Source organism: Salvelinus alpinus, chromosome 5, assembly GCF_045679555.1.
Source record: "Salvelinus alpinus chromosome 5, SLU_Salpinus.1, whole genome shotgun sequence".
NCBI classification, from domain to species: domain Eukaryota; kingdom Metazoa; phylum Chordata; class Actinopteri; order Salmoniformes; family Salmonidae; genus Salvelinus; species Salvelinus alpinus.
Window position 1 is genome coordinate 48615677 of NC_092090.1, and position 14854 is coordinate 48630530.

The following is a 14854-nucleotide window of genomic DNA, read 5'->3' on the forward strand; positions in this document are numbered from 1 at the left end:
TGGTGTTTTGCGGGTACTATTTAATGAAGCTGCCAGTTGAGAACTTGTGAGGTGTCTGTTTCTCAAACTGGACACTCTAATGCACTTGTCCTCTTGATTAGTTGTGCACCGGGGCCTCCCACTCCTCTTTCTATTCTGGTTAGAGCCAGTTTGCGCTGTTCTGTGAAGGGAGTGGTACACAGCTTTCTACGAGATTTTCAGTTTCTTGGCAATTTCTCGCATGGAATAGCCTTAATTTCTCAGAACAAGAATAGACTGATGAGTGTCAGAAGAAAGGTCTTTGTTTCTGGCCATTTTGAGCCTGTAATCGAACCCACAAATACTGATGCTCCAGATACTCAACTAGTCTAAAGAAGGCCAGTGTTATTGCTTCTTTAATCAGAACAACAGTTTGCAGCTGTGCTAACATAATTGCAAAAGGGTTTTCTAATGATCAATTAGCCTTTTAAAATGATAAACTTGGATTAGCTAACACAACATACATTTGGTACACAGGAGTGATGGTTGCTGATAATGGGCCTCTGTACGCCTATGTACTGTAGATATACCATTAAAAATCAGCCGTTTCCAGCTACAATAGTCATTTACAACATTAACAATGTCTATACTGTATTTTTGATCAATTTGATGTTATTTTAATGGACAATTTTTTTTGCTTTTCTTTCAAAAACAAGGACATTTCTAAGTGACCCCAAACTTTTTAACGGTAGTGTACATTTTAGACTTAGATATATAACATTTTTCATTCTTCTCTCAGGTTCCATGCTGCTCCCCCAGACAGCCCTCAGTCCACCCAGACAGTCGTGGTTGGGTGGCCCTCACGTTCGCTGTGCTGCATGGACACCTCTCAGTATCTCAGGTGAGTCCTCACTGCCCAGTGGAAAGCGTCTAACACAGTTTCTTAATCACACATCTCAGACTTGATAGTGCTACCCTGTGGGAGGTTTTTTGTGTGTGTGTGTGTAGTGTAGTACTAACCATTCCTCTGGGTTTCCGTGTTGTATAGCTGCTGTTGGAGGTGGGTGCAGACGTGGAGGGGACTGCTGTTACTTCCAGCCAGGAGAGTTCTGCTGAGACTCCTCTACAGCTGGCCTCTGCTGCTGGGAACTATGAAATGGTGAGCCTGCTGCTGGCCCACGGGGCCGACCCTCTACTCAGAGTGCATGATTGGAACGCTGTGACATCCCCGCTCTACGAGGACATGAACTGCTTCAGCTACGCCGCTGCACACGGACACAGGTAGCTACACCTGTCTAACTAGTCCAGGCTTGGGCCATGTCTCAATAGTTTAAAGTGTCGTTCTTTCCTTGTCTATTTCCTTCAGTCAGAACTGAATAAATGAATGGATACTCATCCCCTACTCTCCTACAGGAACATCCTGAGGAGGCTTCTGACCCAGCCCCAGCAGAGGAAGGAGGACATTCTCTCTCTGCAGGAGATACTGGCTGAGGGGTTCCAGGAGGAGGAAGAAGAGGCTGGCTCACTACCTCCCCCCAGCCTCGACCCTTGTAGCCCTGCTGTCTGCCCCAGTAGCTCCAGCCCCATGCCCAGGCTATGTAAGGCCAGGATGAAGGCCCTGCAGCAGGCTGCCTACTACAGCGCTGAGCACGGCTACCTGGATGTCACCATGGAGCTACGATCACTGGGTATGGATTATTTGTAGGCCTACTTCTTTTGTTTTATGCCATCATCGTTGTTTTGTGAAGGACTTGTCATGAATCAAGCATTACGAAAGCAATATTATTTGATCCACTTTAGGTTGTTTGAGACTTTGTTCTCAACAACTGACCTACAGTTGAAGTCGGAAGTTTACATAAACCTTAGCCAAATACATTTAAACTCAGTTTTTCACAATTCCTGACATTTAATCCCAGTAAAAATTCCCTGTCTTAGGTCAGTTAGGATCACCACTTTATTTTAAGAATGTGAAATGTCAGAATAATAGTAGAGAGAATGATTTATTTCCGCTTTTATTTCTTTCATCACATTCCCAGTGGGTCAGAAGTTTACATTACACTCAATTAGAATTTAGTAGCATTGCCTTTAAATTGTTTAACTTGGGTCAAACATTTCGGGTAGCCTTCCACAAGCTTCCCACAATAAGTTGGGTGAATTTTGGCCCATTGCTCCTGACAGAGCTGGTGAAACTGAGTCAGGTTTGTAGGCCTCCTTGTTCGCACACACTTTTTCAGTTCTGTCCACAAATGTTCTATAGGATGAGGTCAGGACTTTGTGATGGCCACTCCAATACCTTGACTTTGTTGTCCTTAAGCCATTTTCCACAACTTTGGAAGTATGCTTGGGGTCATTGTCCATTTGGAAGACCCATTTTTGACCAAGCTTTAACTTCCTGACTGATGTCTTGAGATGTTGCTTCAATATATCCACATAATTTTCCCGCCTCATGATGCCATCTATTTTGTAAAGTGCACCAGTCCCTCCTGCAGCAAAGCACCCCCACAACATGATTCTCCCACCCCCGTGCTTCACGGTTGGGATGGTGTTCTTCGGCCATACAAGCCTCCCCCCTTTTTCCTCCAAACAGTTCTATTTTTGTTTCATCAGACCAGAGGACATTTCTCTCAAAAGTACGATCTTTGTCCCCATGTGCAGTTGCAAACCGTAGTCTGGCGTTTCTATGGCAGTTTTGGAGCAGTGGCTTCTTCCTTGCTGAGCGGCCTTTCAGGTTATGTCGATATAGGGCTCGTTTTACTGGGGATATAGATACTTTTGTACCTGTTTCCTCCAGCATCTTCACAAGGTCCTTTGTTGTTGTTCTGGGATTGATTTGCACTTTTCACACCAAAGTACGTTCATCTCTAGGAGACAGAACGCGTTTCCTTCCTGAGCGGTACGACGGCCCATGGTGTTTATACTTGCGTACTATTGTTTGTACAGATGAACGTGGTACCTTCAGGCATTTGGAAATTGCTCCCAAGGATGAACCAGACTTGTGGAGGTCTACACTTTTTTTCTGAGGTCTTGGATGATTTATTTTGATTTTCCCATGATGTCAAGCAAAGAGGCACTGAGTTTGAAGGTAGCCCTTGAAATACATCCACAGGTACACTTCCAATTGACTCAAATGATGTCAATTAGCCTATCAGAAGCTTCTAAAGCCATGACATCAACTGTTTAAAGGCACAGTCAATTTAGTGTAACTTCTGACCCACTGGAATTGTGATACAGTATATTATAAGTGAAATAATCTGTCTGTAAACAATTGTTGGAAAAATGACTTGTGTCACGCACAAAATAGATGTCCTAACCGACCTGCCAAAACTATAGTTTGTTTACAAGAAATTTGTGGAGTGGTTGAAAAACGAGTTTTAATGACTCCAACCTAAGTGTATGTAAACGTCTAACTTCATCTGTAGGTAAATAATCTCTTGGGACCCTCATTTGTTCCTTTATTTGATCCCCAGGTGTCCCCTGGAAGCTCCATGTGTGGCTGGAGTCCTTTCATGTAGCCCAACAACTGTCCAGGGATGAGGTGACCCTCTCTCTCCTCAGAGACTTCACAACTATCAGGCCACAGGACTACTGCCAGGAGCTGGTGTCGCCCGCTCTACCTCTCTTGTTTAACATGCTTGCAACCAGCAAGGTAGCCATGACTGCTAGGCTACCTGGCAGTCCAATTTCTCCTTCAGTCGGTGTTGTTCGGTGTCGGGTTTTCCATGTAGACTACAGTATGTCATAAGAAGTTTTCATTGAGTAAATGTTCAGTGGAACCTCAAACCAAAAGCAGAGTATGAATCAGAAATCGATCCAACATCAAAAAATGCTCAAATCTGTTGTAATAAAATGGGTAGCAAACTTGCAATGGCTGTTATTATAAAATCACACGACTCTTTCTGAACATGATTATATCCCTTTAGGACTATGCCATAACCAAGAGACTGTCAGCCATCTTCTCTCACTGTTACGGCTCAGCTCCTACTCCCGCTGTTCCTCAGATGGACCTCACTCTCTCCACACAGCTAGGTATGGAGACTGGCATACTCTCTCTATATGGAACAAACTGTAGCCTGTTTAATTATTCTGATCCTTAGGGTCCGAGTTTTCACTTCATTTTAGCAAAGTGTAACTCCCAACTTTTGTGTAAATCGTGCTTCGTTGTGTACATGCATTTCAATGCATGTTTCGGACTCTCAATGGTGTAAACGTCACTTCGGTCTCTCTCGTCCACCAGATGCTCATTTCCTGAACAACCCAGAGATGTCTGACATAATGTTGTTAGTGGAAGGCCGTCCCTTCTACGCCCACAGGGTTCTCCTCATGTCTGCCTCCAGGAGGTGAGCTAGCACTTCCCTTCCTCACACCTGTGTTGGTATGACCTCGAGTGCAGGCTCTAGTGTTTTCAGGGGCAGCCTGTGCTTTTGTGTCCACAAGATGGTTATCAAGTCTCTTTCAGGTTTCGGTACCTGCTGAGTTTCTGTGGGTCAGACACCAGCACCATCCACATCTCTGACATCACCTACAGCACCTTCCAGAGGATGATGAGTTGTCTGTACTGTGGAGGGACTGAAGGGCTGAGGCTGTCACAGGCTGACGCTATGGAGGTAAGAAATGTATCCTCATGTACACTGATAGAACTTCAAAGCCAAACAGTCATTTACCACAGTGGTTAAGCTTTAGGAATGTCCCCCACTATCACTTCATTGAGGAGTGGAAAGGTGTGATTGTATGTTTGGAGATGTGACTTGTGATGGAAGTACTATCTGCTCCTCTGTCAGTAGCTGCTGCCAGTGGTCTGTTTCTTCCAGCTGGAGGTGCTAGAGAGACAGTGTGAGAGCCTGCTCTCCCAGAGTATCACCCTGGACAACGCTGTCAGCATCTACTTGATGTCTACGGTAAGAATTCAAACTGTGTTATCATGAAAGGTTGTCCTATGCAGGCTTAAAACTATAAGTCATCATTTTATCTGTGTGTTGTCTGCACCTTGAAATTAGTACATGCAATCCATTATTATCTCCTTTTCTACTGTCCATGGTATATCTTAAAGCACTGTGCAGTGGCGCTTTGCATTTCTCACATGCATAGGTAGTGTGTTTGTCACAATGACGACATCTATGGAACCGGTGCATCGTGTTGATTGGCCAGTGAGGAGCTTTGTCATATGTTGCCTGATCTTCAACAGTAGCAGCCAGTAAAGATCTCCTTCCGTGGCTCAGTGGTTTCGTGCCAAACTTTTTCATATTTGGGCTGTATACTATGTGTTTTGGAATCACATCGGTGGCAGGCCTCTTCAATCGTTTGAACACTCACTCTTTATTTTGACCACCTGCAGCTCTTCCCTTGGCTTTTCTGGCTGACCCCTATGGCTTGTAGAGGCCCTTGGCTCTTCTGACTGGACCCTCTGGCGGGTAGAGGCCCTTGGCTCTTCATTATCAACAATGGAGGGCGGTGGGAGATTGTGGATGGGGGGTGGGGGGGTAGGTCATCATCATTGACAACGTTGTTCCTGTCATGATCTGTTTGCATAGGTTCAGCATATGCATTCAACAGCCTGGCTGGCAAATGGCCTGTCCATAGTCCATATCTGACCCATCGCTATCACAGTCACTCAGGACAGCATCTTTCTCATTTTGAGGGATAACTGCAGTTGCATGCCTTGTCTGGGCAGTCACCTAGATCCAACATATCCGGAACTTGACTCAAAGTGAAACTAAAAGAAAGAACAGAGTGAAAAGTTAGGTCGAACAAGAACTATGTATGTGTATAAGTATGTGTATACCTAGATGCACTGTTATCCCACCGGTCACTATTGTTGCCGTCAACATGTTTGCACATTCTATGACCACACTGAACAAAGTTGAGTAATTGCAAATGCATATATCAATACTAGACACCTTACAGATAATGTGTACCAAAAATATTTGTCCTATTTCTATGTTAACATACTTTACTAACCTTTTGTTTGGGAGCTCTGATGCAGCCAACCTCTTCTCATGGTGCAACCAGGAAGTAAACAGCTCTGGTCATGTGACAATTTACACTAAACATGTGACACTGCACATCTTTCATTGAGACCCTTTATTATTTCAATATTTGCTGGAAATGCATTGATACGTCATTCAGTAACATTTTTTAGAGCCTTATAACTGGAAAAGTATTTTACAGTCACTATTGTGACTGATGGGATTAAATAGGTTAAGAACAAATTCTTATTTTCATTGACAGCCTAAGAACAGTGGGTTAATTGCCTTGTTCAGGGGCAGAAGGACAGATTTTTACCTTGTCAACTCTGGGATTTGATCTTGCAACCTTTCGGTTACGAGTCCAACGCTCTAACCACTAGGCTACCTGCCATTATGTGTCTCTTTTTTTACATTTTTAAACATTTATTTATTTGTCTGTCTGTCTGTCTGTCTGTCTGTCTGTCTGTCTGTCTGTCTGTCTGTCTGTCTGTCATTTTGTACAGGATCACGGGGCAGCAGAGCTCAGGAGGTTCTGTGAAGGTTTCTTCCTGCAGCACATGGAACAGCTCGTGGAGAGAGAGGACTTCCACAGGCTGCTCCTGGGAGGGGTCCATCAGGACCAGCTCTCCCCAGCGACAGAGACCCGGAGCGGACCATGTCAGGACCAACACTCCTCTCTCCTCCTGGAGGATCTGGAGGTCACTTTGGTCCACAGGCTGCTCTCGCTGTACCCTCCCTGCAGAGAGTAAGCCACCGGCTGCGTCTCAGTAGTCATAGTTGGCGTCTTTGTTCTTCCATTGTCTCGTTTCCTTCAACTGTACTGATGTGAAATAACTACATGTGAAAGACAAGTAGCTATATCTGCTCTTACATGTCAGTTAGGGTGAAGGAAATGGGATGAGGAGAGGAGGCCACATTAGAATATTGAGATGGACCCCATGTGGGGAGAAGGACAGACATACCAGCATTCCTGGAGATAAATAACCGGTGTAGTGTAGCGTAGTATCTCGCAGTGCGGTGATGTCACCACTGTTGCCAGCACAGGTTGGTAATGCTAATCTGTCACGAGGGAGATAGGTGATAGGTGAGATAGGTGAATCTGCCACCGGGCAGAACACGTTTACTGTGATCCAACAGGCCCTCAAACCTGCTCTCTCTGCCTCTGTGAATGCCCAAGGTACTGCTAAGACAGTTACTTTAGTTTCAGTGTGATGGTTCGAGAAGCAATGGTAGTTAGCAGCTTCTTGCCACTCATGCCACAAATAGTGAAAGGACAACTGAAGGTGCTGCAAAAAGCTAAGAGACAGAAGCGTAATGAGTTTTGCAGTTGTGCAACCTCACCATCAATTCCTCAGGTAGCCCAGAGAGCAGGAAGGAGGATTGATGGATAACTGGAGAAGTACCGCTGCCATCTAGTGACGTGTAGGACTTATTCCACGGGACTGACATAAGAAATCTAGAAATAGTCCATTGCTTAAGAGAGGAAATGGATGCAATGTACTATGGCTGGAATTGATCTAGAATATGATGAAGGTTTATGGATATACCGCCAATATAGTAACAGGTACTGAGACTCTTTGTTCGTAAGAAATAAAGCATTTAGCGCATTTTGGACTGCTGTTACTTACTAGAGTCCATCCTCTCTCGTGTGGATGGAATTTGGGGTTGATACAGTATATATTGTACCGGAGTAACAGAACTCTTGAATATGTTATTGTTCTGTAGATACAGTATGTCAATAAACGTTTCGCTCACAAGAATTAACATCAGTGTTTTTATATCAGCCGCTTTTAGAATACTATGCACCCATGGAAGCGTATAAGACCCAATCAGAAATCACCACCACGCAATTCCAAAGTCAACAGATTTATTTCCTTTTGCACTGAAGTTGTTCACAGTTATGTCACAAGGGGATACATTGCCAGTGGTTTCCTGCTAAATACCAGCGCTCCTGGCGTTGTGTTCTACTGTATGTCCATCATCCTGTGTGGCCTGGTTACCCAATAGTACAAAATAGAAAGAATAACACTAATAGGTATTGCTTTATTTTATCTCTTCTGATACCAACTCCCACCCCAGACAGAATTCGTGACCAGAGTATCGGGTCTCTCTTTGAGAGAGACTCTGTGTGCGTGCGTGCGTGTGTGTGTGTGTGTGTGTGTGTGTGTGTGTGTGTGTGTGTGTGTGTGTGTGTGTGTGTGTGTGTGTGTGTGTGTGTGTGTGTGTGTGTGTGTGTGTGTGTGGATGCATTGCAGAGGATGCATTGCACGGTAAATGTGCACAATAGTATAAGGAAGTAGAGGGGAGGGTGCGAGAAAGAACTCAAAGACGAACAAACAACCGAAGTGGTGAGAGAGAAAAGAAAAATAAGAGAAACAAATTAAGAGACAGGAAAGAAAGAAAGAACGAAAGAAAGAAAGAAAGAAGGGGGAAAAAGGGACAGAACAATTCCAACAACTACATGCAAAGAAAAGACAAATGTTGGACATGCAAACGACATTACAAGGTAAAAGCTAAGAGTAGGAATCCCGTTTTTTTTGTTTTTAAATAAGTTTGTCAGCAAATTGTTTTGTATTTACAAGGCGAGTGGCTGGAGTGATGTCTTTGATGTTGTATACACACAACGAGGAGGAACGCACAGTTATTATCAACAGAGGGCTGGCTCATTCCTCTCAAAGAGACTAGTCTACATTCTTAAATTACCGTAAATCATTTTCCAAATGTATATATTACAAGCTTTCTCATCGAAGCTGGGAAAGAATTAATGTTCACAAAAACATTTAGAGAATGATCAACGATCAATAAATTAAAACATGACAAAAACAATCCTTAAATTATCTGATACATTTTCTACATCATTTATATAAATAACCCAGAATAAATTAAAACAAACATGACAAAAAAAAATACAATAAGGTACACAAATATACACAATAATTATGTCCACTATTGTCTGAATCCTGCAGATATTTCAAAGGAACATGAACAAGACAAAATGGAAGAAAATTAAACCCTGAAATTATTCATCCCTACAACATTTAATCGATAAAACACGTCCAAAAAGTAGAAAACACAGAAGATAGCGATACGTTCTTAGCTTAACATAATGTCACAACTACACAAACGGTGTACATATGGGAACATACTGTAGTTAGTCTGTACAACAGAATAGATCATTCATTTGTGTACCCTCCCTCCCCATTGCCCACCCAAAGTCAATTAACTCAATTTCATTTCATTTACAGCAATGACACAGAGTCTGAATACGTCTAAAGTGTTAAAATGCTGTAGCTCACAAAGAAGGACTACATTAAAAAGAATTACAATCCAGCCAAAGTTTAGCCAACGTTCAGCCAACGTCCATCCAACGTCCAAGAGTCGCGCCTCCTCTCTCCAACTTTCATAGGAGCCAGTGGTTCTACTTCCATTCGTCTTTGTGCACAAGTCTATACATCCCCCCAGTGTGTATGTGTGTAGGAGGATAGACAATGAGGAGAGAAAGGAGGAGAGGTGATGCGTATTGTATAGGTTTGACAAACATCAGTCTTTTTAAGGCTTTTCTCCAACTCTTCGGCTAATATGTCTCTGGGTGTCTGTCATGGTGAAGACAGAGTCTCTAATACTCGAATGTTTAGCATATGTGTGTGTGTGTGTGCGGGTGGAAAGCAGGAGGGGTGCATGGGGAGGAGGGGGACAGCAGTGTGAAGTATGTGAAGTCTTTCTCTTGTCCTCCGTCTCTGGCTCACTTACTCCCGTTGTTGACAAAGTGCCCCAGGTTGGGACACACACTGTCCTCCATCTTGTTTCTCTAATAGGTTTTAGTGATGATCCCTGGTGGTAGAGACAAGGTCAAGCCATCATCACAGAGCAGACACACACACACGCACACCAACACATCCCACGGCGTGGGAAAGGGACGAGGGGGTAGAGGAACAGAAAAGAAACATGGCTACACGTGGTACTTGTTATCGTGAAAATACTGATCAATGATCGATTGCTAAACTCAAAGAGGAGTCATTCCATTATTATACAGTACAAAAGTTTCTCCCTGTGATAACCAAAAGTTGAATTTTTTCGAGACACAAACACACTAAGCCTACTGACTAAAGCAAAGAAACCAGCAGCATCTCTCATTTCATTTCTCATCTCTCACACACTCTTGTGGGTTTTGTATTGGGTTTTGAATGACCTGATAACAGGTGGTTATTATCTAGTCATGCAACAGAGAGCTAGCTACTTCTCTCCGGTCTTAAGGTTGTTCCCCAGTCCGGCTGGTGGCGGCCATCTTTGTTTGTTTGTCTTTGCCCAGAAGCGGGGGGCATTTAGAGTCAGTGGGCTGAGTGGGCGGGGGACATGGCTCGTTTCGCCTGCTGCCGGGGGCATGCTTGGCAGGGGCGGGGCTAGGTGTGCCGGGTGTGCCAGGGGGGTTGTGCGACGCCTGGCTGTTCTTCTCGTCTGAAAAAAGCTGTTTAATTACGTCAAAGAAGTTACTCAACGGGCTGCCTAGGTACAAAGATGGGAAGAAAAGAAAAAGAGAGAGAGAGAGAACAAACAACGAATGAGCAATGGGGTTAACGTGAGGAGGAAGAGGAGAGGGTGATAGGAGGAGAGGGTGATGATGAGGAAAGGACTGGAGGTATTGTTCCAGGAGGTAAAAAGGAGACTCGCTAGCCACATGGATGGTAGAAAAGAGGATTTGATTATATGTGTTAGACTGTTAGTATATACAGTACCAGTCAAAATATTGGACACAGCTACTCATTCAAGGATTTTTCTTTATTCTTACTATTTTCTACATTGTAGAATAATAGTGAAGACATCACAACTGTGAAATTATACATATGGAATCATGTAGTAATGGTATACAGAAGATAGCCCTATTTGGTAAAAGACCAAGTCCATATTATGGCAAGAGCAGCTCAAATAAGCAAAGAGAAACGACAGTCCAGCATTACTTTAAGACAAGAAGGTTAGTCAATCCGGAAAATGTCAAGAACTTTAAAAGTTTCTACAAGTGCAGTCACAAAAACCATGTAGCACTATGATGACACTGGCTCTCATGAGGACCACCACAAGAAAAGGAAGACCCAGAGTTACCTCTGCTACAGAGGATACCTTCTTTAGAGTTAACTTCACCTCAGATTCCAGCCCAAATAAATGTTTCATGCTTGCTTGGGCAAAGAAACAAGCAATGGACATTAGACCGGTGGAAATCTGTCCTTTGGTCTGATGAGTCCAAATTTGAGATTTTTGGTTCCAACCGCCATGTCTTTGTGAGTTGCAGAGTAGGTGAACGGATGATCTCTGCATGTGAGGTTCCCACTGTGAAGCATGGAGGAGGAGGTGTGATGGTATGTGGGTGCTTTGCTGGTGACACTGTCTGTGATTTATTTAGAATTCAAGGCACACTTAACCAGCATGGCTACCACAGCATTCTGCAGCAATACTCCATCCCATCTGGTTTGCGATTAGTGGGACTATCATTTGTTTTTCAACAGGACAATGACACAACACACACCTCCAGGCTGTGCAAGGGCTATTTGACCAAGGAGAGTGATGGAGCGCTGCATCAGATGACCTGGTCTCCACAATCACCCGACCTCAACCCAATTGAGATGGTTTGGGAGGAGTTGGACTGCAGAGTGAATGAAAAGCAGCCAACAAGTGCTCCGCACATGTGGGAACTCCTTCAAGCCTGTTGGAAAAGCATTCCTCATGAAGCTGGTTGAGAGAATGCCAAGAATGTGCAAAGCGGTCATCAAGGCAAAGGGTGGCTACTTGTTTAACACTTTTTTGGTTACTACATGATTCCATATGTGTTATTTCATAGTTTTGAAGTCTTCACTATTATTCTACAATGTAGAAAATAGTAAAAAAAAATTAAAAAATACCTGGAATGAGTAGGTGTGTCCAAACTTCTCACTGGTACTGTACGTTAATTCCGTCTCTAGGATGAGGTTATGGTGCATCAGTATTAAAGCGCTAAATTAGGAGACCAAAAAGTTTGAACAATAGTAATCCATTAAAAAAATGTAGGGTTCACATAAAACCTGTTGGGCTTTTGAGTCTCTGTTCTACCTGGTTGGGGTGAGAGTGGTGACATAGGAGGGCTAGCTTGAGCTATGGAAGGGTAATGACTAAAATGACACGGTTTGGGACAGGGGTGTCCAAATCTATATCCTACTGAGTGCAGTTTTTTGTCCAGCCCTGCTCTAACACTCCTGATTTAGCTCGTCAAGATTAGAAGAGGATTAGTAGAAATAGGAGTGGTAGAGCAGGGCTGTAACCAAAGCCTGCACGCCCAATTGCTCTCTTTCTGAAGAAAGGAGGGAGGAGAGGAAGGGATGGGAACGTGAGTAGCATTTCAGAGTACCACAAAACATAATGTCTTGCCTTCCAAGCTCCTGGTAACTATCCCAATCACCACAATAAAAGCATACCTTAGAATGAGTCCATACAGTGCTCACAGACAAACACAGACAATGTGAACAACATGCCATCATCACAATAACATCACTCATCACACAACCAATTTCACTTTCAAGTAAGAGGAATTTTAGGGCCGGTTTCCCGGACACAGTTTAAGCCTTGTCCTGGACAAAAAAGCATGCTCAATGGGCATCCTAAATTGGAAGTGCTTTTTAATCCAGTAACAGGCTTAATCTGGGCCTGCGAAGCCAGCCCTTAGTGTTGCACTGAGAGTCAAACATAGACAGGTTTACTCCTAACTTTCTTGAAATCTATCAATCTAACTGCCCTTTTAAAGGTGGGTGTTTTTTTGTTGACCAAACACAAAATACTTACACAATGTCATCTTGCTATCACTTACCATTGTTCTTGTGCTACATAGCCATTTGTTACTGATGGTCTACAATGTGTTTCACCCATGGAATGGACGGGAGGGGGAGTGGACATTAATGTGCATCCCAACGCACACTGTGCCATACAGCCCCATGCAAAGGATTATACGCACGCACGCACGCACGCACACACACACGCACACACGCGCGCAGCTGTGCATTAGTGACACCATAGTGCGTTGATGGTGAAGAGGTTAAGAGTCATCAGGTGTAGTGAGGGAGGCTCAGGCTAGTAGCTTGCTGTTTGCCAATCGAGTGAGTATTTCATTAGGGAAACAGTGGGTATTTGATTAATTTAGTATTTTATTGTGATTACATATTCAGGGAAACAGTGAGTATTGTCTTAGTGGTTCTTACCACGCTTGGAGGGTTTGCTGGTTAGAGTGTCTGTCCGCTGAGAGACATCTGGGAGCAGAGTACACAGTTACTCTCTAACACACCTCTATAGTGTCAGCTGGTATATACAAATGAAGAATTGTATAAATCTTTACATACATTTAGCATTTTTTTGTCTGAAATGAATGCGCATGGGTCCTTTTCTATGAGTACGAATTATGGCTGTTATTAAACTTGGAATATCTTGGAATATATTAAACCTGGAATATCTCCGCACCGCCAAGCGCCTCAACTATAGGCAAGCTCGATGGGCCCTGCTATTCACTCTGTTCAACTTTACCATCTCCTACCGCCCGGGGTCCAAGAATGTGAAGCCGGATGCGCTCTCACATCTCTATAGCCCCGCTGCTACACCGTCGGATCCCGAGACCATCCTCCCTACCCCTTGTCTAGCGTCTGCACTCATCTGGGGTATAGAGAACCAGGTCCGTGAGGCGCAGCGTTCCCAGCCATTTGCCTGCAACCTGTTGTGTAATAAACATCTGAGATTCAAACTGTCTGTCTCCCGTGTCTGCATCTGGGTCTTATCCTGAGTCGTATTGTGCAGTTTCATACCCTAAGAAGACTCGAGGCTGTAATCGCTGCCAAAAACGCTTCAACAAAGTACTGAGTAAAGGGTTTGAATACTTATGTAAATGTGCAAAATTTTCTAACGTTTCTAAAAAACGTTTTGCTTTGTCATTATGGGGTATTGTGTGTATATTAATCAGGGGGGAGGGGGGGGGGGACGATTTAATCTATTTTAGGCTGTAACATAACACAATTAGAATTTTAGGCTGTAACATAAGAAAATGTGGAAAAAGTCAAGGGGTCTGAATACTTTACGAATATAACTGTTTAAAACCCAATCGGAATACTTTTTCTATTGGAGTTCTGTGTTTTGGCGTGGATATATAGCGTTTTGCCACACAACATGATTATTTGTCTAAAATAAATCAATTCTCTAAAATAAAATTACCTTGCAATATTTTCAACAAGATAATGTCTTTTTTTCACTAGCCCATGGCATGGTAAAATAAAAAGAACAGCTCTATCTCTTTCACAAGATGTGTTTTAATGAATGTCAATTCACCAACATTTCAGAAAATGTAAATATTGCGTTTTGGAATCAAAACCCATCAAATGGGAAGTCTTATTCTTACTTTGCATGGATGTTTAAAGTCCGTGCATTTCAAAGGGGGAGGGTGGGTGTCTACCTCCATTGCTTCTCTTCAGACTTTCTGTTTCTCTCTGTCTCTACCCGTCTGTCAGTCTGTCTCTCTAGATAGGTCTCTGACTCTCTGTAGGTAACTCTTTCTTGTTCTCGATCGATCTCTTATCTATGAGGTAAATTAGCTGGGTAGGGTGAAAGCTGATGGGAGATTAGAAATATTCTACTTGGGAGGGGGGGGGGGGCACTCAAAGTACAAAAGGACGAGAAAATGTATTTGCGCAAACAGACACATTCACGCACACGTTTGCACACACGCACACACAGACACCGGCCTTCCTTTTCCCCATGAAATATTCACACGTACAAATGAAGTCAGAATTCATACAGTACGAGTGTCATCTGTAGTAGCTAATAGTACTCTTCAAACTTGGCACCGCATGCAGTCCCCTCTGGTCTCGGACACTGAAGGAGTGAGTGCAAACAGATTGCACAGATCTGTTTCAAATATTAGACTAGCGGTTGAT

General features: G+C 43.5%; 2 protein-coding genes across 9 annotated transcripts in view; one reads left to right on the forward strand and one right to left on the reverse strand.

The window, feature by feature from the left end:
• Nucleotides 1–7681, forward strand: part of LOC139576286 (ankyrin repeat and BTB/POZ domain-containing protein 2-like) — a 28271-nt gene extending 20590 nt beyond the window's left edge. The window contains exons 7-15 of one of the 2 annotated variants that reach the window (XM_071402206.1): nucleotides 758–859; nucleotides 1007–1239; nucleotides 1372–1646; nucleotides 3426–3604; nucleotides 3879–3984; nucleotides 4193–4295; nucleotides 4415–4562; nucleotides 4740–4853; nucleotides 6425–7681. In XM_071402206.1, coding sequence (XP_071258307.1) covers nucleotides 758–859; nucleotides 1007–1239; nucleotides 1372–1646; nucleotides 3426–3604; nucleotides 3879–3984; nucleotides 4193–4295; nucleotides 4415–4562; nucleotides 4740–4853; nucleotides 6425–6670 — 1506 coding nt within the window. In that variant the 3' untranslated portion in view covers nucleotides 6671–7681. Of the gene's footprint in view, nucleotides 1–757; nucleotides 860–1006; nucleotides 1240–1371; nucleotides 1647–3425; nucleotides 3605–3878; nucleotides 3985–4192; nucleotides 4296–4414; nucleotides 4563–4736; nucleotides 4854–6424 lie in introns of those variants that run through there. The other variant, XM_071402207.1, reaches the window with a different exon arrangement.
• Nucleotides 7682–7771: 90 nt separating this feature from the next.
• The window catches only part of LOC139576287 (serine/threonine-protein kinase BRSK2-like), a 173007-nt gene continuing 165924 nt past the window's right edge, over nucleotides 7772–14854 (reverse strand). For 3 of the 7 annotated variants that reach the window (XM_071402214.1, XM_071402210.1, XM_071402208.1), the window contains 2 exons: nucleotides 13139–13186; nucleotides 7772–10424 (listed from right to left, as the gene is read on the reverse strand). In XM_071402214.1, coding sequence (XP_071258315.1) covers nucleotides 10171–10424; nucleotides 13139–13186 — 302 coding nt within the window. In that variant the 3' untranslated portion in view covers nucleotides 7772–10170. The remainder of the gene's footprint in view (nucleotides 10425–13138; nucleotides 13187–14854) is intronic. The other 4 variants (XM_071402215.1, XM_071402211.1, XM_071402209.1 and 1 more) reach the window with 2 other exon arrangements.